Source organism: Mustela nivalis (assembly GCF_964662115.1).
Source record: "Mustela nivalis genome assembly, chromosome: 1".
In the NCBI taxonomy this organism is placed as follows: Eukaryota; Metazoa; Chordata; class Mammalia; order Carnivora; family Mustelidae; genus Mustela; species Mustela nivalis.
In genome coordinates, this window is record NC_139020.1 from 207,329,985 (window position 1) to 207,357,572 (window position 27,588).

General features: G+C 57.7%; 2 protein-coding genes across 2 annotated transcripts in view; one reads left to right on the forward strand and one right to left on the reverse strand.

Annotated features, from left to right (window-relative positions):
* Positions 1-25,712, reverse strand: part of NFIX (nuclear factor I X) — a 97,583-nt gene extending 71,871 nt beyond the window's left edge. Inside the window, exon 1 of the mRNA XM_082729975.1 lies at positions 25,557-25,712. Within this exon, the coding sequence (XP_082586101.1) occupies positions 25,557-25,583 (27 nt within the window). The 5' untranslated portion in view covers positions 25,584-25,712. The remainder of the gene's footprint in view (positions 1-25,556) is intronic.
* LOC309864510 (uncharacterized protein) lies at positions 1,113-9,010 on the forward strand. The gene is made up of 4 exons (XM_082730104.1): positions 1,113-1,879; positions 4,034-4,143; positions 7,894-8,110; positions 8,912-9,010. Exons 1-4 carry the CDS (start codon positions 1,852-1,854, stop codon positions 8,968-8,970), a joined length of 414 nt encoding a protein of 137 aa, XP_082586230.1. The 5' UTR covers positions 1,113-1,851; the 3' UTR covers positions 8,971-9,010.
* Positions 25,713-27,588: the final 1,876 nt, after the last annotated feature.

A 27,588-nucleotide genomic window follows, 5' to 3' on the forward strand; every position in this document is an offset into this window, starting at 1 on the left:
GGGAGGGGGGGTAGGGCTGGGGGGACTAGGATTGAGGAAGACACGGATTTTTTTTTTCCTCCTTTTTTTTTTTTTTTTTTTTTTTTTAAGCCAGAAAAAGAAATAAATAAAGGCCTGGCTCGGGCGGGCGCCCCAGAAGGCCTTGGGGAGAGCAGCTGCGCCTTCTCTGTGTTTTGGTTTCAGTCTCTTTCTCTCAGGCCCTCACACTCTCTTTCTGGTTCTATTTCTTTTTTTATTTATGGAGCGCACAGGGGCGAGTGGAAGTTTTCCTCCCTGGCCATACACGCGAGCCTGCGGTGCTATGAATAGAAAGAGAAGAAAAAGAGCTCGGAAAGTGTCCATGCCAGCAGCACTTCCAGGGCAGGGACCTGGCGCCCAGGGTGCGGCCACCCCTTCCTCCCCGGCCCGGCTGCCGCTGGCAGGAGAACTCCCAGACCAGACGGCCCCCCCCACCCACCCCCAGGCCCCCAGCGAGCTCGACCGCCTCCCTCAGCCCACACCCAGCCACGCACGCTCCATTAGCGGTGACGAGGGATGCCAACGCAATGCAGCTCGGCTCGAGAAACTGCAACAGTTTATTAAAATAGCCTCCTGTCACAGCACTCCGCTGACAAGCACTACATGCAGCCACAAACACAACAGCCAATCCCAGGGAGAAGTGACAAAGGCAGGAAGACGGACACTACTTCCGAACAGTGACTGAGTCTTGCGCGGAGGCCTCCCCCAAGCCCCAGCCACTCCATTCTTGGCTTTCTCCAGCTTCACCCTCTCCACTTGATCCGTGTTTAGTGTTTCTTGGTTGGAGGAGAGGCAATACTCACCTACCCCCCCCCCCAATTCAATTCCGAAGAAAGGGCCCAAATCCCTACGGAGGAGCAGGGTGCACCAGTGTGCAAAGAAACCCATACGAAAGGGAGAAATCGAAGGCAGGAAACAGCAAAACGGAAAGGAAAGGGCTCTAGCTGGAAAAGCAGGACAACTTTGGGGAAACTGAGTCATGGGGAAGGGGCCTCCCTCCCAGCCAGGTGGGAGGGTGAGTCCGGGAGAGGGAGGCCTGGGGTGAGTGCCATCTCCATGGGGTTCTCTCTGCCAGGGGCTACAGAGCAGCCTGCTTCGGGCCTTGCAGAAGCTGTAAGGAGGAGACAGTTATTAAAAGAAGGGCAGAGACCTCGAACAGACAGGGAGAGGCTGATCCGGCTCGGAGCTGTCTCTACAGCTGCCCTCTCCCCAGGCGAGGCTCAGCCCTCAGCTGGCATGGGGAGGGGGAAGAAAGGTCACTGCTCACTCCTGCCCCTTCCTTCCCCATCTGAAACCCTGTGCTCCGTGGCCTTTATGCTGGCAGAAAGGTTCCCGGAAGAACACCTGGGGTGTGAAGCAGCCCTGGGCTGGTGCTGAGCCCTGACAAAGGGAAAGACGCCGGCCAGCACCTGGGACCCCGGTCTGGGCTCCAGGTCCTGAGCTGAGTGGTCTGAAGTGAGCTCACAGCTGACACCAAGAGAAACAGAGGTGAGCCAGCAGAAGGCAGGTGTCATTGCGGACAGGCCTCTTAGAGTAGCGTTCAATAATTAACATCATGTTAATAACCAGCTTCAGTCCAATTAGCCAAAGATGTTAACTGAGTGACATAAGATACCAAACCCGGCCTCTCCACCTTGAGAGAAGCACTCTTACTTTCTAGAGTGGAGATGAGATGGTAAAAACCAGAAGTGAGTTTATATTCAGCACCTGGGTGTTTTTCTGGCATTCTGATTTATACTAAATATTAGACACCAAACAGAAAATGGCCAACACGGGCCTCCTGGAGGATTCTGGCATATTCCGTCTCACAGACCACGGAGCCGGCTGGAAGAGATGCGCTCAGCATGGGTTGTACACCTGGGTGAGTGGTGGGGAGATGGCGGATGGGAGGGTCCATGCGGAAGTTAAGGAAACCGGACAAAATCCTCGATTCACTCTGGGATGGAGGGAAGGGTCAAAGGTCGGGGGAGTGGCAGAGAGATTTGGACCGAGAAGTGACCCAGGAGGGCCAGTGGAGTTTCTCAATAGAGCCTCAGGGATCTACACAGAGCACAGTGCGCCCCCTCAAATGCTCCCTGAACAGGAGGAGCAACAGGCCCTTCCCAGGAGAGTAACACGGAAGGAGAACAATCGTCAATTGTCCTTCTCCTGCCAGTTGTCGTAACCTTGAAGGTGGGCAGAGTGGATTCCCAGGGAGCACTCTCCGCTCACCCTGTTCCCACAGGGGCCACTGTCTAGGGTGTGTGGGGGAGTTTTCTGGAAGAGAGGCCTGAGGCCAGGGTATTCCTAAGGCTTGGGAGGGAGGGGAGAAGGTCTCTCTCTCTTCTGTGGGCACACACAGAGAGGACTCACTCAGGTTCCATTAGAAACACTTGGTGTGCCCCTACCGCTGCAGCCTCCTCCTCCATGCCACTGGTGGTGGCTCTAGGCCCTGGACACGCCCCTCAGGAGCCCCAGACAAAAGGGGACTGTCCCCCTTTTGTTAAGAGAGTGCAGGCTCTGTTAGAAGATTACCTGTCCCAGACCCAGCCTCCTTCCCTTCTCCCCTCCCGCCTGGGTTGAGGGCTCAGAGGCTCTGCACCCTGCACGCGGACAAGAGCCAAGACACAACCATTCAGACAATTCAAGGCTTCTCCAAGGGCTGAGTCACCCACAAGTGCAAGGGTTCAGGGGATGGAGGAAGCAAGGGGACAGGCAGGCCTCTGAGAAGGAGAGGGGAGGAGGGAAGAGAATGAGAGAAAAAAACCAGGGAGAGGGAGCCAGTGATATTGGTGACAGCAGGGAGCAAAGAAGAAAACTAAATACAAGGGGGGAAAAATAATGTAAAAGCAGACAAATTGGGGGGAAAGGTATTTTCTTCACTTAAAAGAAAAATCAAGAAGCCAGAGATAAGACTTTTAAAATTAACATGCGGTTTTTAGTTTGTGGAAAGGAATTTTTCTGCCTTTGGGAGAGAAAGGCCTCTTTTACTGTCAAGTATATAGAATATGATTTTTTTTTTAAAGCAACAGTTTTCACTGAAACATTTCAGAAATACTCATGGCAGTTTCAGCCATCACTAGCAATAATGTGCCTCCAAAAGAAACAAACTGATCAGACCACAGAAAAAGAGGAAAAGAGCGAGTGAGCGAGCGAAAGAGAGAGAGAGAGAAAGAGGAAGAGAAAGAGAAGAAAGCCAAACCTGGAGAGAAAAAGCCAAGTTGGGCCCAAAACTGCAAAGAAAGAAAGGCAAAGATGGAGGGAGAGAAGACAGGACCAAAAAGGAAAAAGAAAAGAAAATTAAGAAAAGGAAAGGAAAGAAAAAAGAAAAAAAAGAAGAGAAAAAAAGAAGAAAACAAGGAACAAGGACAAAAGACAAGGGCTCTGGGTCAGGGGCAAAAAAGAAAAACTTAAGGAAAATGACTGCTTCTATCACAAGAAAGTAAAATGTGTGGTTTTCCAAAACTCCGCAAAACAAATGAAGTCTTGTGGATTATTTAAGGGAAAATAGGAAAATTCATACAGAACTTCACTCAGTATTCAAAAGTCTTCAAGGAAACAAACTAATTTTCCCAGCTTGAGACAGGTTTTGAAAGCGACCATACCTGCCAACAGTGAAATGTCCAGAAGCGTAAGTTATATCTTTAAAGACAGGGCCACTGTTCCTTATGTTTACAAAAATCCTATTTGTCCACAAACTACTTGCTTTGAGACCCAGATTTATTCTCTCAGACGACCCTGGACACATGCTACACACATATATATATATATATTTACGTATGTATGGCCATGCTAATTTGGATAACTATACACAGTGAGTGCAAATAAAACCTTCCTAGGACCAACCAGATATTTCAGTAACCATTTTACTACTGCCTATCTGCAGCCTGGGTGAAAAAGGAAGCAGGAGATTTTAAAAAGCCACAAATAGAGCCCTGATTACTCTGCCCAATTCTTGGGATTTTATAATTCATCCTTGGCCCCAACAGAAAGGGGTCAACTTTGTAACCCCAACATCTCCCCTCTTGTCCCACAGAAGAAGGGTCACAAGAAGGCAGGGAAAAAGGCAGTGTCCGGACTCTGGGGCAAAGGTGGAAAGAGAACTGTATGAAGCAAAAGGAAGGGGCCAGGCTGCTTATCCTAGAGGTAGGTGGGGCCTCCCCTCTCTGGGCAGGGGTGGGGGGAGGCGGGATGGGGCTCTGCAGCCAGAGTAAAATCATCCAAGAATCTGGAAATGCCAGGCATGGAAACCAGAAAATGCACATTGCGAGGAGGCTCACAGAATTTGGACAAAGCGGGTTTTTGGCTGACTTGGGCCTGTTTTCCTCTGCTCAGGAAAGGCAGCCCCACACGATTTTTCTAGCGTCCTCCGGCTTGCTGAATGGAACTGCCCCGCACCCCCATGCTGGGTCTAGGACACGGCCTGCATCAGAACCAGGCCCCACATTCCTCTCCTATAAAACCGCCTCCCTTTCCCTTCTTTTTCTCCTCCTGTCTACAAACTGGGAGCGGTGGCCTGGGATCGGGCCAACAGGCAGCCTCGTTCTGGCTCCAAACACTACCCTGCTCCAGGCACATCTCCCCTCACCCTCCTGGCACCAAATAAAATAGGGTAGAAATACAGGTCTTGGGAAGACCATCTATTCTCTTTAGTGCATCTGGAAATGGACTTTCATCCTCTACAGATACTAGAAAACAAAAACCCAAGTCCTTTAATTCACTATTTAGCTTGAAGCTTCCTTGTGTCACCAAATAGAAATAAAACCGGGAAGGCCAGAGCCCTGCCCTCCCTACGCGGGGATCCTCCTCCGCGGGGCGCGCAAGGCAGAGGACTACCACGGGCTCTGAGGGGCAAGAGCAGGGCAGAGCCTGAGTCTCACCCACCTGGTGCGACTGGAAAGTGTCACTCCACGATGGCCAAGGCCGCCTGGAAGAAGGGAGAACCCCACAAGCCAGCTTTACAACTTTCGGGGAGAACTGAAAATACTGACAAAAGCATGGCAAGGGGAAACCAGCCCGTGAAGATGAGGTCGGTGTGGGATCCGCCATTCCCAGTAAAAATATCCAGAGGGCCAGAGAGAAGGCTAGAGCGAATGGCAAAATGTTGACTGTTTGCCCGAGGCCAGCTGTAACCCCGGACCCCACAAAAGGCTTGGGGATCCTCCAGGGAAGGTGTTCCTCTCCCTCCCCTGCCCCTCTGAGACCCCTCTCGTGGGCTTCCCAGGCCCTCTTCAGGAGCTCCGTCCCGATCCGAAGGGACACCCCCCTGCTCTACCTGGTCCACTCCGCCTCCCCAACTCCCGGCCACAGGACAGAAGGCAGAAGGGCCGCGGCAAGAGGAGAGTTTCTCCGATCCCCCGTCTCCTCCACCGGGCTGCACTGCTCGCACCCTTGGCCCACAGAAAGCCTATTTCTTGCAGTTGCTGCGGCAACAGGCAGTGCCCAGAGCCGGGGGCAGAGAGCAGGGTGGCTAGGATAGAAACAGCCTGGGTTTTTCACTGCCTGAGGGCTCAGGGGAGCTGGGCTGGCCCTGTCTGGGCAAGCGGGCTTCCCCAAAATGTACCATTTGAGGAGTTGGAAGGAAGACATTTTTCAATCCCTCAAAATGTGTTGCTCCCCCCAACTAATTTATTATCAGGATCATGGCCAAGAAAACTCGAGAATCCTCATTCCCCTGGTGGCTAGCCCCTGCGGAGGCTGGCACCAGGGTGCCGGGGAGCTCAGGACCTGGCCACCCCTCGGCCACAATCCGTCCCTCTCCGGCTGGCTTTCTTTCTCACCCTCTCTCCCCCTCTGTGTCCTCCGGCTCCAACACAAACTGTTTGCACGGGAAGTCTCCCTCTATGACCCGATTCAGCACACACAAGAGAAAACTGTGGGCGACAGACCCAACGTCCTAACGAACTTGAGTTAATTAATGCTAAGGAAGAAAAGAGGCGCCCTCGCTCTGTTGAATCACGGTTCACTAGCCCTTTCAGTTTGCTGTGGGTGGAGGAAAAAAAAAAGAGGCTTTTTGGTTCAAATATTTTTGGGGGGCGAAGGGAAAACAAAAACACCGCAGAAGGGCCGTGGAGGGTGAAACTATAGTACCTGCCCAGAGCAGAGGCGAGGGCAGCCGAGAGCGTTCTCCCCGAAGCTTCTGGCCTAAACAGTCCTGGGAAGGCCGAGAAGGGGAAAGAACAGGGAAGGGATTATCAACTAATGGACAGCCTGTTCAAATAGATTGCTCCAAAAATTATACTGTCATACTAGGAGAGACATATAGATATATTTTTTTAAAGCCCAAACCCAACAACTCGATTTGAACAGACCCGTGAAGATGTTTTAACAGAGCAGAAAACCGAAATATGGATGGCATGCATACAAAAATTTAAGTGTGCAGAAAAAAAGAAGAGGTGGTAAGGGGGGGGGCAGGGAGAACAGCTGCAATTTTGCTTTCCAGATGTTGACAGCAAAATGTAATTGGCACGTAACTTCTTCCTTACCACTTTTCATCCTTTGGTCCTGAGATGTTCAAAATCCTACAGCTAGACCTGAGTCTGCCGGCAGTTTCCTGGCACTCGGTGCACGCACGGATGGGTCTGGAAGCCTCGTGGGCCACACGCCTGCGAGCTTTTTTATCAGCCCACTAATTTTTACAAGCCCTCCCACCATTCTTTAGCGGGAGACCTAAGCAAAGCCGGCTGGAGGACATTCTTATTTAAATCATCATTTATTATCATTATTATTTTGTTAGGGAAGGCCTTTTCTTTTGAGGCTGGGTCTTCCTTTTTTTTTTTTTCTTTTTATATAAACGTCTTAACTGAAATGCCTAAAAAGTAGAGAAGATCGAACACTTCTAAGCCTGGCGCTCGATACAGTGTCACAAAGTGAACACACCTGTGTGACCCCACCCAGATTAAGAAATAGAACATTTTCAGCACCGCTGAACAGGACTTTAGCTTTTAACTTTAGAGTTCTCGGAGTTTCTAGGCCTTAGAAACAGCTCCTGCCCCCACCAGTAATGTCAAGTTCGAGCACCTACGTATACACATGTGTTAACAGAGCAGCATACGCTACTCATGTGACCACCAAAAAAAAAAAAAAAAAAACCAAACAAACTGCGGTGAAGAGAAGCCCCTCAAATTCTGCAGCGGGGTTTCGTGCCTCTCTGTCTCTGTCTCTCTCTGTGCCTGCCCGGCTCTGATCCCATCAACAGGGCAACCAACTGTGCAGCGGGGTAACAGACCAGCCGGGCGTGTGTGTGGTGGACAAACAGGGCCCACCAAGCTGAAAGCCAACAGTCATAGTGACCAAGGGGGAGTGAGAGACTCCCCGTGCACCCCGCCCCGAAGGCAGAGACCTGGGCCCTCAGGGGTGTGGAGCATAATGGGTGAAAAAGTGGCTCTGCAGAGCCAGGGATTCCGGGAGGGTAAATGAGCACCCCATCCAGGCAGGCTGCCCTCATACCAGTCCCCAAAAGTCTATCAGGGAGAGGAGTGAGGGGTTCCTGGGGCAGAGCTGCCCTGGAAGGGAGGCCCAACCCTGCTGCATCTGCCTCCCCCTTTCCCTGGCTCCAGCCCCAGCTGGCTCCCCCCTCACTTTCACTCGCACTAAATTTACTTTATAATTTTAAAATTAAATTTTAAAAAAAGCAGGAAAGAGAAAGCACTGAAGGCAAAGTACCTCCCACAATATCTCTCCAAGGAGGGGGGGGGTTCTGCTTATGTAAAAAGACAAAATGCAAGGGATCGCGGAAAAGTCTAAGCACCAAATAACAAGGAAAATAAAAGAGAAACACATTTAATTAAAAACACCTGAAGCAAATAAATAACTCCTTTGCAACTCGAAGCAGTGCCTGTGGGCACTAGTCCCTACCCCCATTTCTTGCTCACTTTTCCCTTTCCTTTCTCACAGGGAGCTGCGACTTCCCCAAGCACTACAGAAACCCCCTTTTCTGAGCCCATCCACCCCACAACTGGGGGAAGGGCCAGGGCAGCCACTTTGCATCCCACCAGCCCGAAGGAAACCTCCGAAGCCCTGATGAAGCGCCCTTTCCTCAATTCCCACATCTTCCCAAGCGATGCCCACCACTGGCCCTGTACTCCGCTCTCCGGCCTCAAACCTAGGCCCGGTAGGTGGTGGTAGCACTGTCCTGGGGCTGGACGCCAGGCCCAGCCCAAGTGGGCAGTTCTTCTCCCCTACCACGGGCTGCGGGGCTGCCAAGTCGGGCTCAAGGACCGAATTTTCACTTCCTATTGCGTATGGGGCCGAGAAGAAAGAACTGTTCAGCTTGATTTTAAAATATGACAAGGGATCTGAGCCCTCTAATCCTTCGATCTTTAGAAATACTTGATTCTTTTTTGTGGGGGGGAGTGCAGAGTAGGCATCAAGACTGCCTCTGAGACCCCACACCCCCCACCCGGTTTGACTTTCCCACCAGCCCGCCGCCTGGGAAACGCGCCCTCGGCTGGCACAGGGGTACCAGAGCCCGGCTCCTTTCTTCCTTTCTTTCTTTTTTAAATCGCTCTAGCGCAAACCAGGCAGTGGGTCAGGGCCCAGAGGCGGGGGAGGGAAGAGGAGAGGGTTGTCTCTGAAAGAGGGGAAAAAAGGAAAGCGAGGCTCCAACTCCAGGAGAAGAACGGCTGCCGCAAGTTTCCCGGCTTGTGCCAGTTTGGGGATTTGCGAATCAGACCGGAGCGGAGGGACAGGCGGGCGAGAAAAAAAAAGCCCGCATTAAAACTAACCAGCTCTGCCTAAAAGCCCGCTTTTCACCCTTAAATAAGACAATGACGAGGGGAGAGAAGAGACGAGTTATTTCTCACTCTTTAATTATTCCAATGCTTAGCATTATTTAAAAAAAAAAAAAACCACACACATTAGCCAATGATACATTCTAACCCTCAACAAAGCTGGTATTTTTCTCTGATTACAGACTTTGCCGCGGCAAACCCGGGCTCCGACGACAGAGGCAGCGCAGAAGCGCGCTCCTAAATGAGACACAATTTTATTAAAATCATAATAATTCCTTGCATTTCTATAGTGCCTTTTCAGCAGTGGATACCCCAGGTGCCCATGCCCGGTTCTACGAGGGAACTGGCGACCAAAAACTCAGTCGTGAGGCAGGCGAGGCTCGCCAGCTCCACAGAGTGCCACCGGCATGTATTTCTTTCTTTTTTTAACAGCCCGTTTCCATCAGCCTCTGTCTCACGCTTTAAAAAAAAAAAAAAAAAAGTAACAAAACTCTTAAAATCTTAAAAATATTTTTTTTTTTTAAAAAAAGGAGGGAAAAGATGACCTGTAATATAAGGGGAGGAGGGAGCCAAGTGTGGTCTGGGAGCCTGGGGCCAGGGAGGTGCTGCTGGGATGGGCCGCCTCTGGGTTCAGGGTGCAGGGTCAGCCGCTGCCCAGGTCACCTCCCCAGGCGCAGCTGGAGTAGGCTGAGTCATCTGCACATGGAAAAGTAAAAGGACCTAACACCACCAAAGCGCATTTAAGTAATTTGGACAATGAGAAGTCAGCGTTAATGACTGGTTTCCGATGGGCCGGCGGGAGGGCCCCCAGGGCACTTTCACTGAAGGCTGGGGTGCTGCTTGAGTTCCAGAGGGGCCGCTGGGTGACTTCCTCGGGACACCAGCCTCCTCCGACGGGTTAAGTCGGGCCCACTCTGCGCACTCGATCCTTTCCCGCTTTTCCATCCCTTACCGCCACAAGCCAGCCCACCTTGTGCTGCAGAATGGCTGGGAGAAATGGGAAAGGGGGGGACTTAGCACCCCAAATTCAAGAAGTCATCCGTGAGAGGAAAGGCAGTATTGACCGGAGGGGATCTGAGGGGAATTTTTTTTTTTTTTTTTTTGAACGTTGTTGGAGACTGCGCAACTCCCGCGGCCTGAAGGCAGGGGAGAGGGGAAGGGAAAGCACATTTTCTGCCACTTAGTCACATTTCTTCCCGGTGCCTGCTGGAGGCCAAACGCCCCCAAACCCAGCCAACCCTCGGAACAAACAAAAATCTCCCCTGCTAAATTTCCCCTCCCTTACTCCCCCCCCACCAAAGGAGCAGCGGCTGGGAGAGAAATGGGAGGGAGGCCTGGGGTCTGGAGGCAGCGACGCGCGCACGATGGGGGGGCAGTGAAGGGACCCTCTCCAGATTGGCGCCCTAAGGTTGCCTGCAGATTCTGGGGGCATTTCGTCCCAAAAGTCCTCCGCGCGACTAAAGAATTACAGGAATTATCAGCATCGCGCTCATTGCAAAGCCTTCGCGCGCGTTAGCCCCGGTCGGGGATCCGGATGGGCACGGAAGAGGGAACTTAAGCAAAGGCGGCCCACGGCCCCACCCGGAGCGCCCGGGGACCCAAGAGGCCGACGGGCCAAAACGCCGCCATTTGAGCCCCTTCTGGCGGCGGCCTCTGCTGCTGCAAATGGCGAGGGCCCCGGAACGCGAAGCCGGCAGGCCCTCGACGCCACGCGGGGTCACTTTGGGCTGGTCGCCGCGAGGGGTTAGGCCGTGCGCGGGTGGAAGGGAGCCCTGCCAGCTGGGCGCGGGGCAGGGGAGGCGAGGACCCCCGCGGGGACCCGGCCTGAGGCCCCGCAGAGGCGTCATTCTCCGCTCTACTCCTTCACACCTGTTCCCGGTCTCCCGTCACCTGCCCGCGGAGGCAGTGGTCCTCAGTCCTCGCTCAGCGCCTGGCGCGGTTCCGCCCAAGTGACCCAGCCGTCGTGCGCACAGGCGCACAGACTCTCGTCTGGTCGCATGACGACGACGACGACGGCTTCCCGCCTTTTTGCCTCTGCGCGCACGCGCACGCCCAACTTTGCGCCGGGCCAACGGTCCTCTGGTGCCCCAGGGCCGGGGTCATCCGCACCATCGAGGGGTATGTTGTCCCTGTCGTTTCCACCCCGTGGTGTGCAGTGCAGGTGACGGTGACTGTCAGCACCCGTGTCCTGCCTGCCGCGTGGAAAGAACACAGCCCTCCCTCTGCCTGAGGCCAGGAGAAGGCCTCCCCACGACCTCCATCCTCCTGTGCCCCCACCCCCATTCCCAGCGTGAGCTAATTGTAGCAGGTCCGGGAATGCCACAAGGATAAAGAACACCTTTTGCACCTGGCAAGGGGCATATGCATGTGCTGGGGCTAGTGCATGGCCCTGGGGGCAACTTTCTGCAGGGGTTTGCAAAGGCACATGATGGGATGCACCCACTTAAGGTGGGGGGTGCCAGATATCTTCTGGGTGATGTTGGAGGTGGCCTGGTTGGGGCATCAAAGCGCTACCGTTGGGCAGTGGGACCATCTAGGGAGTCCTGATACAACCCCTGCCCCACCTCTGCTCAGCAATGTGCTTCTATTTTAAGATACCTCCCACCCCTCCAAAATGCACCCACTGGCTCCTGCGGTCCCTGGTGGGGTGTCCAAGGGGAATCTGCCTCTGCCCCAGGCGCACCTGAGGGGAAGGCCAGGAGGCCAGGGCAGGGTCTGAGCTACCAAGCTGGACTCAGGGGGGCAAATGGAAGTTTCGCCCGAGGAGGGGGCATTAAATGGCCTCTTTGTGGAGAGGAATTGTGGGCCGTCACTCAGGATTAATTTAAGCAGCAACAGCAAACACACACCAAAAAGCAACGTCTGGCCGCCAGCACCCACCCCCGCGATTGTGTTTCGGGGAGTGCTGCAGGATTTGTTGGTGTGGCCCGGCCTTTAAAAAACGTGGGGCGTCCACAGAGGGAGGGGGGAAGGCTGATGCTGCCTGGCCCCATGTCCCTGCTTGGTGAAAAAGGGTTTGCAGGTTTGGGACTAAGCCGAGTGGGGGGATGGTAAAAATCCAACTGCAAACGTGGAGCAGCAATGGGGGGAGGTTCTATGTAAACTATATATATAAAGTACAAATTTCCAATATATATATATGTCACATGCAGGGGTGCCACTGAGTAGCAGCTCTGGGGCTCTCGCCTTCACCCCAGGGACATTTGGGAAGGCGGGTGTTCTAAGAGAAATCCGGCAGGGCGGTGGGGGGAATTAGGCCTCCGCTTCCCGGTCTCCTCCCCCAACAACCTGAATGCCGCTTTGGAGCCAGGTGCCCTGGGCGGCCTGGCAGGTGTGCAGCTCACGTGAAACACACGCGTGTGCAGGCTGGGGAGGTGTGTACCTGCGTGGGCCTGGAGCCACGTGTGCGGGCATCAGCAGTCCTGTAGGCTTGCCGACTCACCGGAGCCCAGCACACCCATGGGGGCACAGGGCAGTACCAGTGCTCAGAGCCAGGTCTGGGCAAAAGGCGGGGGAGAGCATGTGATATGTGTGCGGGGTGTGTGTGTGTGTGTGTGTGAGGGGGACCCCATCTGATGTCGGGCAAGGGCGAGTTTATGGGCTTGTGTGCTCCTTGCAGTCTCACTAGGGGTTAGGCCTATGCGTGCATATGAACTGGTGGTGCCTGGGATCCCCCTGGGGGACCACGTCTAAGCCTCTGTGAGAGAGCGTGCTTATGCGTGCCCTTGAGAGCCCGCCTGCGTGGCCTGCTGGGTTGTCAGACACAGGCATTCCAGTGCCAGAGGGCACCGGGATGCTGCCCCGGGGGGCCACCCGCTTGGGTTTTCGAGCCCCCTAGGAGCAGACATGTGTGCTGGGGCCACCGTTGAGGCCAGCAGAGCCTGGATGTAACCCCTGAGCAGGCCAGGGGGCAGGGCCAGCTGCCCAGCCAGCCTCAGCGGCGGGAAGTCACTGGAGGCGTGTTGGTTTTGGCCAACGCAGCTCAAACGGGGGAAGCCCCGGGGAGCAGCAGGGGTGGAACAAAGAAGGGGAAAGTGAGGGAAGCCGGCAGCAGGGGAGGAGGAGATTCGTCCTGGAATGCAGAGAGCCTTGGGGAGCAGGGGTGCTGGGCAGCCCTAGACTCTGGAACCTGGCTTGGGGTGAGGGACCTCGCCAGTGCCCACAGCTGCCAACTTCCCACTCTCCCACTCATTCTCCCCCTCCCCCAGCCCATGGACTGAGACCCTGGCCCCAGTCAAATGCTCCCGCACCGGGAATCCTGCAACCCCATGCGCGGGTGAGGAGCCAAATAGCATTTGGGGTGGAGAGCAGGGCTCAAATTTCCGCAGGAGAGGGCAGACAGTTTGAGGCCCCTTCCCTGTTTCTTGGCTGGACTGCTTAGAACCTCAGTTCTGCCCATCCGGGGAATGGGAAGGGAACTCCCACAGGGAGGGCCAAGAGGGGGAGTCTCCGCTGAATAGGAGTGAGTTGAAAAGTAGGGTGACCTGTTTAAGCCTTGCTTGCCCCTGGGGGCCTGACTGAGTAATTTCTCCCTCCCCCACTTCCAGCCCCATGACCTTGGCACTTGACCTTGTGGCCTCTGTTGCCTCATCTGTAAAACAGGTTACTCATACCTGCCTCACATTGGGAGGGTTACAGGAGGTCATGTGCGCGCGCATGCGCACACACACACACAAGCACGCGCGCGCGCGCACACACACACACACACACACTCCGCCTGCTGCCCAGGCATAACTGCTGTGGAGTTGGTAGCTGTTATTTTTATTGTGAGGAGTCTATGGCTGTGACAAGCTGTGACGCTTGGTGTGATCGCGTGAGGCTGGCTGTGCGTGCGACTGTGCCGCTGTGTGTGTGTGCGTGTGTGTGACAGGTTGTGTGTGAGACTGTGCGTGGACGACAGATTGTGCCGGTGTGCGCACTGCCTGTGACAGGCTGTCACTGCGCGACAGACTGCGGGTGGCGGGGTGTTGCGGGTACCGACTGTGAGTGGAGATGAGGCGGTGTGTGGGGCTGGGGCTGGGGGACTCCCGAAACCTCCCTCAGTGAGGCTCTGGCTGACAGTGGAAGGGGGAGGCTCTCAGGGTCCAGTGGCCCCTCAGGCCTTGACCTTTCTGTCGTGTCCAGTGGGACTCCACTTGCTTGCAAACCTTAGTAGATGACCGGTCAGAGGGGCCCTATGATAAAGCCGCCCCTGCACCCACTATTGTCAACTCGGGTCCCCCGGCCCCCTGCTTCTTGCTTGAGTTCGGAAGACCCCGGGATTGGTCATCAGGAATCTCAGGGTGTGAAGGACCCCAGGTCTGGCTGGCTTCAGTGGGGGGCCTACACCCCAAGCCTATTTCCCACACTTTCCCTGAGCTCCAGGCCTGGACAGGGATGGTGGAGACCAAGAGAAAGGAGGGATATGGGGAAAGCTCCAGAAAAGCCAGGGGGAAAAATGGAGGGAGAAGGTGAGAAGACCGGAGACTTGCCTGGGACCTGGAGAACCTGGAGCTGCTTGAGGCTGGGGCCTCCAGTCGGGCTGGACACACATCAGGTTGTGTGGGTGGGAGGTCAGGACTGGCAGAAACACCCACTGATGCGGAAGGGCACTGTGTCCCAGGTTCCGCGCTCAGACCCCTGATCTTAGGGACGCTGCATATCAACCCAGCCAGAGGGGGAGAAAAGCCGGGGATTCTCCTAATTTGTGTGGGATTCTACTTCTTTTACCACCCCGGCCCACCTCTTCCCTTTACAGCTGGGGAAACTGAGGCTGAGTGAGGGGAAGGGACTTGCCCGAGCACCAGCTTGCGCCCAGGAGACCTGAGGATAGAGGACTTCGGGTTTGGAGAAACCTCGCGGCTGGAAAAATCCCAGGCCCTGTGGGCTGGGGGCAGCCCCCTGTGAACCCCGCCCGCCTCCTGGTGTGTCAGGATGTGTAGGTTTTGTGCGTGATGGCATGGGCTGTGGTCCTCGGCTGTCGTGTGTCTGGTGTGCAAGCCACAGAATGATGTATGTGTCCCTCTGTCGGTACGGGCCTCTGTGCGTCTGTGTGTCCATTCAGGGCCAGCCCCTGCCACAGAGTGGGGAGAGGCATCGAAGCAGCCCCCCCCCCCGAAAGTGTGTCTTTGATACTTGCAGCCTCGGCAGCGAAAAACAAGTTTCCACAGGGCCGCCTTGGGCTGAGGCCAGGCCGTCCTCAAATAACATTTGAAGTTACTTAGCAAACTTTGTTTAGTGCCGAGAGAGGCAGAGAGGCCCGGGCAGCGGGCTTGGGGTGGGGTGGGGGGAGTAAACCGGTTCCTCCGAAGTCCCTTGCCCCTCTTGGGGCACGAGTGCCCAACATGGGGCTTAGTTCCCCTCACCAAAGCTCCAGAGAGAAGGAGCAGGAATCCTGAAGGCCCCGGGCGACCCGGGGGGCTGGGGGGAAGATCTGGGCACCCCACAGAGAAAAGCCTTGCTTTTGCCAGTCCAGGCCCTGGACTTTGGCAAGAATGCCCACCCTGGTCTCCGGGTGGCCCAGAGGCTGATTGTCCCTGGGTCTGGTTAGAAATGGAAGGGTCTACACTCTTCTGTGCTGCCCCCTTTCCAGAGCCCAGCTCTGCCAGCCTTGAGGCAGGTTGTACAAGCTGGCTCAGGGCCTGTGTCCCCCTCCAGACATGCATACACACACACACACACACACGCACGCACGCACCCAGAAAGCCCCTGGTGCCCACAGAGCCAGCCTTCCCAAACCCTCATTTCCAGGGTCCCGGCCCCAGGCAGCAGAGAAGGCCTGAGAGCCAGCAATGGCGGGTTTGGAAGTGAGGTTGGTGCCTATGGGAGGGGGAGGAGGAGGAGATGCCAAAAATGGTGAGCCATTACAGGCAAGCAAGCAAGCAAGGGAAGAAACGAGCAGGGAAGATGGAAGCCAGGCGGGCATCCTTGCGGAGCTCTGGGCTGCAAAAGGGGAGCGAGAAAAGCAGTCTTGGGCCTTCCGGGGAGCAGGCATGGGGGGACAAGCCCCAGGTGGCACGGGACAGGCAGGGGGCCGGGAGGCGCCCAACGCTCCCCCACCCCCACCCCAAGCTTTGAAATGGAGACTGGCAGCAGCAGCCGCTGGGCTCTGCCCGGGCATGGGGTGGGGGTGGCGGGCGGGCAGGGCGCCAAGCCAAATGCCACCAGGCTGGGCACGGTGGTTGCCAGCCGGCAGCGCTGACCCCACCAGCCCCAGCCCAGAGCCCTCACATCTAGAACTTTGGGGGTGGAGGAATATGGGGGCCCCGCAGAAATCAGAGGTCCAACGGACAAAGCCAGGTCCTCTCGAGCCCGTGGGCAGGTCCCCAAGACCCTACAAAGATGGCGCGGCCTGGCACTGCCAAAGTGACGGGCTGGGGTAAAAATAAACTGGGCCCGCCCCGGGGGAGCTAAATCGAGGGGCCCAGGTGGAAGTGCCACTCCGGGCCACCAGCTGCCCCTGCCCCACCCCCAGCTCAGAGCAGCAGGGCAGGGCTGAGAACACCGGGTGCCCATCGAGGCCCAATTTCTGCACAGGAGAAACCCCAGCCATCTTGTCTCCCCGTCTTGGGCGGGCAGCATACGGTATATCCACAAACACGGATAATGGATGATCTCAGGCTGCACCAACAACAGGCCACGCACGGAGGCAGGCGGTGGGGGCAACCAGGTTAAGCCTCATACCCTTGACCTCCGGACTGCCCCCTCTCGAGAGGGAAAAGGGCCTGTGAGGCCATGCTTGAGCTGTGGTAGAGCTACGCTGAGTGGCAGGTCAGCGACAGGCCACGACGCCTCTCAGACCGCCTCTGCTAAAACAGCAGCTGCCCAGCTCTTCCGAGGGCCCTACCTGTCCTCCTCCTCGCACCTATCACTGTCTCAAGGACTGGACACTCCCTTGTTTTTCAGGTTCACTGTCTGCCCTCCCACCGGGGCTGGCACCTCTGCTGATTTTGCTCTCTGCTGAGCCCCCAGGGCCTAGAACAGGGCCTGGCACCGGGGAGGTGCTGAGTAGATATTTGTTGAAGGAATGCACAGGCCCCCGGCAGCACCCCCAGCACTCGGGCTCCAGCTGGGTGCCCAGCAAGGTGTGGGAGAAGACATCACGCCCCGTCGGGGGAGTGAAGGCAAGCCGGGCCAGTGGTGGTGCAGAGTGGGTGAGCCGACCACCCACTCTCACTCTGAGTCCTGGAAGGAAGAAGATCTGAAGGTCAGGGTGGTAAGGAGGGTTCCAGTGCTGACAGCTGGGGCAAGCTTCACATGGTGGGGGTGGGGGTGGGGAATGTACAGGCTCACTCTGAAATTTGGTAAAGGCCAGAAAAGAAGCTGCGATTCTGTCCCCATCAGGAGGATTTGGAGTCGTGGCAATCAGAGAAGAGGCTCAGGCTCTATCACCTCCGAGCCCTTGACCCTGGCGCTAGATATCTCTTCTCTTAGCTTCTCATCTATAAAACCAAGCACTTACTTCACATTAAGCACTACTTTAAAGCACTTCCTATAAGCCAACTCCTGTCATCCTTACCATAACCCTGTGAGAGGAAACTAGAGGCACAGAGAGGTTCAGTGAGTTGCCCAAGGTCACACAGCTAATGAATGAACCAGGATTCAAACCCAGGAAGTTGGCTCAGAGCCCCTGCTCTCCTAATAACGTCCAAGTGTCCCAAATGCCAACAGTGCCAAACTGAAGAAACCCTGCCTTATTATACTGTCATCTGCACACAGAGTAGCGCACACACAGCCACAGCTAACCCCTGCCACGCCTGCCTCACATGGAAGGATTCTGGGGACAAGCTGGGAAGGCACTTAGCACAGGGTACAACACAGCAAGCATACAGCACGCTTTAGCTATCACTACAGTTTTTAGGACATCTCATTATAATCCCATAAAATGCTTTCTCCCTGTGCGAATCTGCCAGCCCTCGCTTTTCTTTCTCCAGAGTCAGAAATGAAGAGTCCATGGCCAGAGGATTAAGGAGTCAGCCTCACGGAGGACAAGAGTTTCAGAAATTAGCCTCGCCTCCCTCCCGGACTGTCTTGATGGCTTCCAGAAGCAGGACAGTTAGAGTGGGGCCGCTGGGCCAGAGGACTGGGGTGTCTTGGGCCAGCCCAGGCATGTGGGTTCTCACGCTTCTTCCCCTCAGGTGTGACAAACCAGCACAGGGATTCAGAGTCCCAAATTCTATCTGGAGAGGTCAAGGTAGTGGAATTAGAGGCTCAAAGACAGCCAGAGGGCAGGCAGGCAGAGGGGAGGCCCAAGGAGGGCAGGTTCCAGCGGTCAGCCGCCATTTCCAAACAGAGCCAGGTGTAACCCCGGCGTGAACGCCTGTGTGGTTGTGACGCTCATCCACACGCACTGGGGCAACTCGGGACTGTAACTCCACACCGTCTGTGCCTGGGCTTATGTATGGGGATGAGGTCGCATTTGTGACAACACCTGGGTCCCGACGAGCAAGACTGTGTGTGCGGCACTGACAGCATCTTGTCCGTGTGTGTGTGCACACACACATGCACCTGCGTGTGTGATGAGTATCCATGGTGCCCATGTGTGTGTGACTGTGTGTGTCTGAGAGGATTCGGGCTGAATGTCGCCGCTTCAGCACTGTTGACATCAGGGGACTGGATCACCGTTGGTGGTGGGGGGGGGGGCGTCTCGTGCGCTGGAGGGGGCGGGACAGCGTCCCTGGCTTCCCCTCGGAAGGTGCCAGTAGCCAGCTCCCCTCCAAGTGTGATGACCAAATATGTTCCCAGACATTGCCAAGCGTGTGTGTATCGCTGTGTGTCTGTGAGTGTGTGGCTGTGTGCATGTGCTCCTCTGTGATGGTGGGCGGGAGTGCATCCGTGCTCGTGTGTATGTTTCTGGGAGTCTGACAGTGTTAATTCGTGCACGTGCCATGTGCTTCTCGCCGAGTGTCTGTGGGTCCGTGCGACACTCCGTGGTCCTGTGTGTTGGGCCACAGCGAGGCATGTGTCTGTGCTGTGCAGCTCGTGGCCTGTGATTGAAGGACCCCGTGTACCCATGTGCACGTCCCCGCAAAGGTAGCCCACGCTGACGTGTTCGGGTGGGGCGGGCATCTCTAGGTGTTTGTGTGGAAAGGCAAGTCCCTTTGTGTGGGGCCGCCCGTGTCTGTGCGCTCCTGATTTAGGAAGGTGTGCTATGCCCGCGCGTGCCGGTGACAGTGTACGACTTTGTGTGAGACGGACCCAGAATAAACCCCTAAGATGATTCTGCGGAAGCCAGTATGTAGGGGGTGAAATCTCCGGATGCTTTGCCCCCCACCCCTTGGTCCCAACTGTCCTGGGACTGAGAGCCGCTTCCCCAGGCCAAGGTGGTAGGGTGCACCTCTGAGTTGCCCCTTTCTCCGTCTTGGCTCCCACAGATTCAGGTGGGGACGGACCCCTGCCCATGCCCGATCTGTGCCAGGGAGGCTGGCACAGAGCTTTCTGCCAAGGGGGGCAGGGTCCTCAGCAGTGATGGTGGCACTGCCCCCTGCCCACTGCTGGCTACCACCCCCAGCTCCCCTCAGGGTGGGGCCCCAGTAGGGGGAAAGCTCCCCAGTGCAACCCTGGCTTCCGATTGGCTACGGATCGCCGCAGTGCCCGCCACCCGCCTCCCCCCTCCCCGGCTGGCGCAGCCACATCGGTAGTGGTGGCAAACACAGCTCCGAGTTCTGGGCACAGCTGCGCCTCACAGAGGCCTGCCAGCCCCACCAGAAGCCAGACACCCCAGCTCCATGCCCCCGACCCCTCCCCACCTGCCCGCCCGGCCAGCCAGGCAGCACGGTCACCCTGGCTGCTGGCCCCCCTCAGGCTGCCAGGCCCCCTCCACCCAGCCCCCTCACCCATCAGGCCTGTGCCCCCTTGGCCAAGCCCACTTGGGGGGCCCAGGCCCCTACACACGGCCACTCCCGCTCTCGGAGGGGCTCCTCAGGAGGGGGGAGGCGGCGAGGAGGGGGGGCAGGGAAGGGGGGAGCTAGCCCTTCTTTTAGTGAACGCGCCCAGAGCTGGAGCCAAAAATCGAGGAGGAGAGATATTCAGACGGAGCCAAGACGCGTTTGGCAGGAGGAGAGAGAGAGGGAGAGAGGGAGCGGGAGGAGGGGAGGAGAGAGGAGAGAAAGAGAGAGAAAGAAGGGGGGCCTCGGTTTCCAAATCTGAGCTCTCAGAGCCTCGGAGGGACAGCGGGTGGCATGGGAGGTGTGGGACCCAGGGCAGGCTTGATGGCGGGGGGCAGCGGGGGCGGAGGGCTCAGGCCCACAGAGACAGCCGGACACCCCAGCTGGCCAGGCCAGGACGGACATAGGCAGAAGCCAAGATCAATGCGCACCCGGCAGACAGAGGGAGGCCTGTGGGCGGCCCAAACACACACCCGCACCTCGCCACACAACGGGCTTCTGTCCATGCCGGGCCAGGGGCACGGGCGGGGCCCACAGCGGGGCCACCGCGGCTGCCCGACCTCATGGGAAGCCATGGAGAGGCCGGCCTGCTCCCAGCCGCTAGCCTGGCCGCCATAGCAGGCATTTCACACGCTGCCAGGAAGCCAAAGGGGGCCAAGGAGAGGCGGCCCTCGTGGTGAGATACGCTTTGGTGGCCACAGGGACAAGCCCAGCACGCAAAATGCCACAGGCAGGTGACACCCGGAGACCCAGGCATTGATACGTTCGCCAACATAGGTCGACGTGCATGGGAAGCCACACCAATACAACCTTGGCTGTGACCGTCAGACAGCCAGAGAATACACTTAGTGGCACACTGACATGCTACAGGGGCACCATGACACAAAGACGACACTAGGCACCCGATAAACACAGGGACACGCACCCGCAACTCTATGGTTCCCAGATACGGAGAGATGGAGCTTGGGATGACCCCTGGAGACACAGGCAGGCGGCACCCAATTACGGACACTTGGAGACCTGGAGAAACTGGCAGACGGACCCGTGCTGACGCTTGCGCCACATGGCCACCTACAGCAAAATGGTGGCTCTCAAGCCCGACACACCAGTGAACACACGCAGATCCAGAAGAAGCCAGTTAGCCATTCACGGCCCTCCTCCTGGCTCCTTTGCCTCCACATCTGGGGCTTCGGGGATGGGAAAATGAATACACACCCTTCTTTCCCTACCCCAGCTCAGTGGGCGGGGGGGGGTGTGCAGGAGCCCATCCTCTGCACTTTGTTGGAGGAAAACACAGGTGTCTATGCATCCTCTGCCTCTCTTGGTCCAGCTGGAGGGAAGTGAGAGACCCCAAATTTGTGCTTCAAGGGCAGATAGAACAAGGACCAATATGAAAAAAAAAAAAAAAAAAGGCCAGGCTCCCAGCAGGTTGCAGATGGAAGCCAGCGATCAGACACTCGCTACCAGGGGAGTTACACTGGCGGCCACAGCTGTGTGCCCATCCCCTATGCACACCCCCAGTGGCTGCCTGACCCTGCCAGGTGCCCACATAGGATTCCCCCATATGTGTCCTAGCCCTATGGTGGACTCAGGTGATACCACTCATGTCCAAATGCAGAAGCAGCTCTGGAGCCATGCAGACGTCCCTGAAGTCATCAAGACCCACCCCCAACTCCAGGCTCTTTGCCCCCCTCACGTTTGGATGCTCCTACATGCTCCAGAACAAGGCCTCAGAGCCCAGCCTCAAAGTGGGCCTGGTTGAGGCTAGGGTCGAGACTAGGGAAAGGGTCAGGGTAACCAGTGGCCCCCAAAAAGGTATCTGGTCGCTGCGGGGCATTACAGGACTCGTCCCTCCCTTCCTGTCCCTTGCCCACCCCTAACATCCCCTCTCCCTGCTTGAACCCCTGCTGCCCTCTGCCTGGCTGATAGGACTCCACCCAAGGGAAAGAGCTGGGCCATGAACCGGCTTCCCTCCTCCCAAACTCGTTTCTGGCTTCCTCCTCCAGGCAGTCTTCTAGAACTTCTATGGTTGGGAGGTGCTCCTCCCTGCCTTCCACCCGCCTAGAAGTACTCTTCCCTCAGTTGGGAAGGCCTAGGGGAAACCTAATGATGATAACCAAGATGACAAGTCATTCCATTTCCTGAACATGTGCTACAGGCCAGGCTCTGCGCTAAAGCCTAATCACGGTCCAAGAGTTAGGGGCTCTTATTACCCATTCTACGGACCAGGAAAATCTGCAGTTCAAGTCACAGGATTAGAAGATGTAGACCCAGAGTTCAAACCCTGTGCCATCTAACAACAAAGCCCAATTCTTGACTTCTGCACCCACAGCCTCCATCGGGGACCCTTGAAGCCTCACAAGACATTCCTGGCTCAGCAAAAACCCTTGACTCCAGCACCCAGCAAGAAGAGAGCATCCTGCCCGCCCCCCACCATTAACCCAGCAGAGCCCTTGGCCCCAAGCATGGCCTGCCTGGTCCAGCCTCAAAACATCTGAGTCCAAGCTAGCCCCCAGCACGGCCTGCCCCATCCCCGCTCATGCCTACACACACCTCCTATCCCAGAAGCGGGCATGAAGCAGGTAGGGCCAGAGCCAGGGGGAAAAGGCACCATTAAAAGGGGGCGCTACACTGTGCCAGGACAGGGAGCAATAGCATTGTGGGGACAGAAACGTGGCCATGGTGCCCCAAAGAGAGAGCTGAGGTGGGGGCATCGGGGAGGCCCCAGCCCACAGCCCCTGCCCTGGAAGGATTGTGTGTGCGGCTTCACAAAAACAGGGGTGTGTGAACATTCTGCTGCTCACGTGGCTGTGTGGCCCGAAATGTCGGCCTGTGTGCATGGATCTGTGCACACCCAGGTGAGCCAAGAGGGTTACGTCTTATATAAAAGCATGTGTCTGTCCATCTATCTGTCCTTGAGTCTGTGTGAGCAAGCGCAGGGGTGAACACACACTTGAGTCGGCGTGTATCCAAGTGTATCCGGGAGATACGGCTGTGTCTTCGTAAGCCTATGTCGATACACATATCCCATCTCAAGGGGGGCGCGCCTGTGTGTTTGTGTGTGTGTGTTGGGGGTGGGAGCGAACACGGATCCACCGTTTCCTGTGTCTGCAGGCTCCTCCATGGCCGTGTGTCTGGATGATCAGCCTGAGCGGGTCATTCATGTCCCCATTTTGGGGGTGGCGGTGATGTAATGTATGTCCTCATTCTAGTGTGTGTCTGTTTGCTGGGGAAGGGGTCCCATCCATCCACCCCCTCCTGTCTGCGGAGGACTCAGGCCTAGGGCCGCAGTGGGCTCAAGCAGCGCCAGCAAGCGCCCCGCCCAGCCGCCCTGGATTTCGATGCTTTTTCCAGAAGGAGATTCCCCCCCCAACCCCCCGCCCTTCCCCCTCGCCCACAGTGCCTTTCCCCGCCAGGGCCCCGCTGCTCCAAGCTCGTTCCTGCTCAATCATTTATTGACTTTAAAATCGAAGCCAATTCTGGTTTGAAAAAAAGGGGGAGAGAGAGCGAGAGAGCGAGAGAGAGAGAGAGAGGCCAGAGAGACAGAGAGAGTCCGAGACTCATGGCGGGGGGTGGGGGGAAGCAGAGACGGGGACAGAACCAAAGTCAGAGACAGAGACAGGGAGAGACAGGGACAGTCAGAGATATGGAAGGACAGAGGCTAAGAAAGAGAGACAGAGAAAGAGAGAGAGACAGAAAAGGGGCAGAGCAAACAGATATAGAGACAGAGACAGAGAAAAAGACAGAGACTGGCTGGGCAAATTACGGAAGCAGAAAGATTTGTAAAAACAGAGACTCTGGATCCAAGAGATGTGACTGTCGGGAGGGGCAGACAGACCCTGCTGACCAGCTGACAGCCGCCGCCTGCTCGGAGCTGAAAGGTGCCACCCAGAGAGACCATGCGCCCCTTCCTCCCCATCCACCCTGACACACTCAGGCCTGTGACACAGAGCTGAGCCCTTGCTCTGGGGTGTCACAGACTCAAGCCTTGGTCATGCCCCTGAGTCCGGTTGCTACCCCAGACCCTTCCTGGTCTTATCACCAGTGGACTGGCTGGCATTTTCTTTCCCAGGGTACCAAGTCTTACCCAGGGCTCAGGGGGCAGGCCAGGCTGCTGGGCGGGTAGCTGGTGGGGAAGGGGCGACTCAAGCATGGGGTCTTGACCCCACTAGGCCCCCGAAACACCAGCACGTAGTCCAGCCAAGCATAGCCCCAAAGGCAGCCACAGCTCAGACCCCGCTGGGTGGGCAGGGTTGTCATGGGACCCAAGATAGAGTGATTTGTCCATCAGAGGCACAGATCTGGGGGGGGGTCCCCCAGGCTGCCACAGTGGCCAGAGTGCCTGCTTACACCTCCATGCATACTGTGATACATACATGTACCTTTGTATCCTCACCAACACTCACACCCAGTTTTGCACAGGAAAACCTGCTCCCTGGGCCACACACATGTCGGTACCATGCAGGCCTGCCCCCCCCCCCGCCAACTCATAGAAGCCACATGCAGACCCCAAGATTGACACACACATACGCACTTGCATCTGTGGATCTAGGAGTGTGGTGCGGCCACGGCTGACACACAACCCCGACCAACTCGCTCGCCCCTCGCCACCCTCTGCCACCTGGTAGCAGCCGTATTCACTTGGACTCCCACTCCCATCTGTGGGCACACTTGGCAGAAGGCTGGCAGGACTCAGGCTGGGCAGAGGAGACAATTAGGACCCCAGGCCTGGCCTAAAGATTCTCCTTACACACGCAGGCCCTACTGGCAAGCAGGGCTAGGCAGTCCCCAGGTGTCCCCTCTTCTGAGTCCTCAATGCCCAGCAGTAGCCTGGCCCCCCGCAGGCAGCACTGCCAGGGCCACTGTGGGGCTCTGGACAGTTCTTGTGCCCTCTCAGAGCCTGGGTATCATGGCCCAGGGAAGGTGGAGTGCCAGGGCAGGCATCCCCCGCGCTTTTGCCACCGCTGAGCGCCGCTCGGGGAAGTTCGCTGGAGGCGGGACGCGCTCTGCTCGCGCAGCGCGCCAAGGTCGGCTCTGTTGTGCCCGTGGCTGACCCGACGGCGTGGCCGCAGCACGGTCGGCGGCATCCACGGCTGTCTCCCGCCCCTCCCGCCTCCGGGCGGCGGGACGGGATTCCCCCGGCCCGCCCGGTCCACCGCGCCGCAGCCAGGGTAGCTGGGGCCGGAAAGTTTGCGCCGAGGAAAGTTTGGGGCGGTGGGGGGGCCGCGGCTGCGACGTCCAGGGTCGGCCGAGAGGCGCGGCCCCGGCTGGCAGCGCGCCCGTCCCTCCCTCCCCTCCCCTAACCCTCCGAAATTTGGGAGCCCCGCCATTTTCTTAGCCCCGCTCCCATGTGAGGCCTGAACAAAGACTTTGGGGCGACGCCCGGGCCGCTCGGCCGGCCCCGGGCACCCCGGCTGCACGCAGGGGCCGCCGCCACGCATACCGGCCGCTGCCACCCTCGGAAAAGCTGCGCCCGCCCCACAGAGCGCCGCGGGACCCAGTCCCAGCTCCGAGCCCTCGGGACAACCCCCTGCCACTCTGTCACCCCTGCAACCACTGCCAGTGGCCACGCTGCCCGGGTGCACGCCACAGTCGCCCACCGGTCGGCGGGAGTCCACCGCACCCCAGTCGAGCGCGCGCGCACACGCACGCACCACACACACACACACACATACACACACACGCACTCCCGCTCCTCGCTCCGGGGGCAGCGCCACGCACGCAGCCGGCCACCCCCAGAGCCCCCACCAGGAGTCCTCCGGGTGGCCAGGGTCGCACGCGCACCCTGACGCCCGCCTGCGTGCAGGGACTGCCCACAGCACGGCTTGCACCCCTCGGCCGCCCGCAGTCTCACTCCCCCCCCACCGGGCCGCCGCGCGCCCCCTCCGTCCGTCCTCCCGCCCGCCCGCCGGCCTCCTGCGCCCGCTCCCCTCCCCGGTCGCCCAGGGGCGGCGGCCGGTACCTGGGTGAGGCAGTACGGGGAGTACATAGCTGGGCGCCCAGGCGGGAGCGCGGCGGCCGGCCGCGGCGAGGGGAGGCCCGGCAGGCGGCGGCCGCGCTCGGGCTCCGGCTCCGGCTCGGCTCCTCCGGCCTCCGCCGCGCTGCGCCCGCCCGGCCCGCGGCCCCGCGCTCGCCGCTCGCAGGCTCGGCCCCGCCGGCTCCGGGGCCGCCGCCGCCGCCGCCGCCGCCGCCGCGCTCGCCGCTGCCTCTCGCGTCCGCTGCTGCCGCCGCCGCTGCGCGTCTACTCCATGCCGCCGCCGCTCGGCCGGTCACCCTCGCCCGCCGCCGCCGCCAACGCCGCCGCCGCCGCCGCGCTGTGAAAGTGAAAGTTTAGACAAAGTTTGGAAGCGGCGCACTCCGGGGAGAGGGAGCGGGCGGGCGGCGCGGGCGGGAGGAGGGGCGCGGGGAGGGGCGGGCAGGGCGGGGGAGCGGCGGCCGGCGCGCACACACACACACATGCACACACACATGCACACACGCGCGCGGGGGCGCACACCGACACAGCCACCCCGACACGTGCTGGCCCGCGTTCCATCGCAGACACACGCTGACACACAGCAGGGTTCGGACCCCGCCACACATGTCACGTACAGAACGCATTGCCACACGTTCCACGTTCCAACAACGAAGCACACACAGACACCTACACATACACAGCATAGACACACGCCCTGGTGCACCAGTCCGCGACCCACACGCTGACAGGCACACAGGCCCACCATCACACGATGATAACCTATACACATACATTCCAGCAATGAACCATGCTTAGACAGGCGAACATGGGCCTTCCACGGACACACACTGATACACACCAAGAGACACATACACCCTTGCGTGCTGACACGTACGGTTCACGCTGACACACTGACAGGCATGATCACACAACCACACTGTGACGCACTCCAGACATACAACTCCTATATATAGACACCCACAGGCACACACAAAGCCACACCGAAACATCCTGGCAGTAGCCAGCCGGGCACACAGAATGACACTAATAAAATGAAGATGTGCTAACACACTGTCAAACAAACATAAGCCATCAGATACCGGCATGGCATGCACATGCCCAATGACACAAGGAAGGAGCACACTGACCCTGATACAAAGAGATACAAAGTGTCACTGATACAAACTGACATTGGCAGTCACAACAACACAAGGACATACACAGGACACACCTGGTGCCCAGATGGACCCCTGGGCCTTGGGTACATTGACTAGAAGTCCAGGGGACCACCCAGCCATGCACACAGGTATGACACACATACACCCAGGCCCTTCCCACACCCCAGCCTTATGGCCCTCATGCAAATACACACACACACACACACACACACATACGCACTTGTACTTGGCCCCGATCGTGGACATACACAGATCTAGCAGGCACCACAGAGTCCTGCAGGGACAGAATGGGCATGGAGGCCTCAGGTTCATGTACACTCCTGCCCCACCTCCACCCCTGTGAGACTCCAGTCTCTCATGCAAGCTCCTGAGCCCTCAGAAAGGAACGGGGGCAGAAGTGGGTACTGAGGACCCTGGTGTGGGGCAGGGGGAGCCCTTAGGTGACCCCTGAGGTGGGCGGGGAGGCGTTGCCTGCAGCCCCTGGGCAGCTCCTGCCGAGACAAAGCTCTCTTCTGCTGCCAGGTACAGCCAACACCTTCTCACCCTCCCGGGGCCAAGAAGCTGTGGCAATGCTAAGCCCTGCATTGTCTGTGGGAGGGGTGCGGGTGCCCAGGTGTGTGCGTGTGCACGCGCGCTCGTGCTGGGCTGGCTGTGCAGGGCTGCCAAGGCTATACTCCTTGGGTCCCTGCAAGCAGACACAGGGGTGTGTGTGTGTGTGTGTGTGTGTGGTCATATTACATCACTGAGGCAGGATGACTGGAGTGGTGTCCTCGGGTGTCTGTGTGGGTCTGGGTGTACACTGAAACACAGGTCAGTGTACACCCAGGAGTCTCTTTGTGGGGACCAGCATTGTGTCGTGG

Excerpts from the sequence above, each read along its gene's own strand:
- LOC309864510 (XM_082730104.1), top strand. The coding sequence starts at position 1,852 with ATGCGCTCAGCATGGGTTGTACACCTGG. Across the intron at positions 1,880-4,033 it reads AGCATGGGTTGTACACCTGG|AAGAAGGGTCACAAGAAGGC; the intron begins GTGAGTGGTGGG and ends CTTGTCCCACAG. Across the intron at positions 8,111-8,911 it reads CGGCCTCAAACCTAGGCCCG|ACTTTGCCGCGGCAAACCCG; the intron begins GTAGGTGGTGGT and ends CTCTGATTACAG.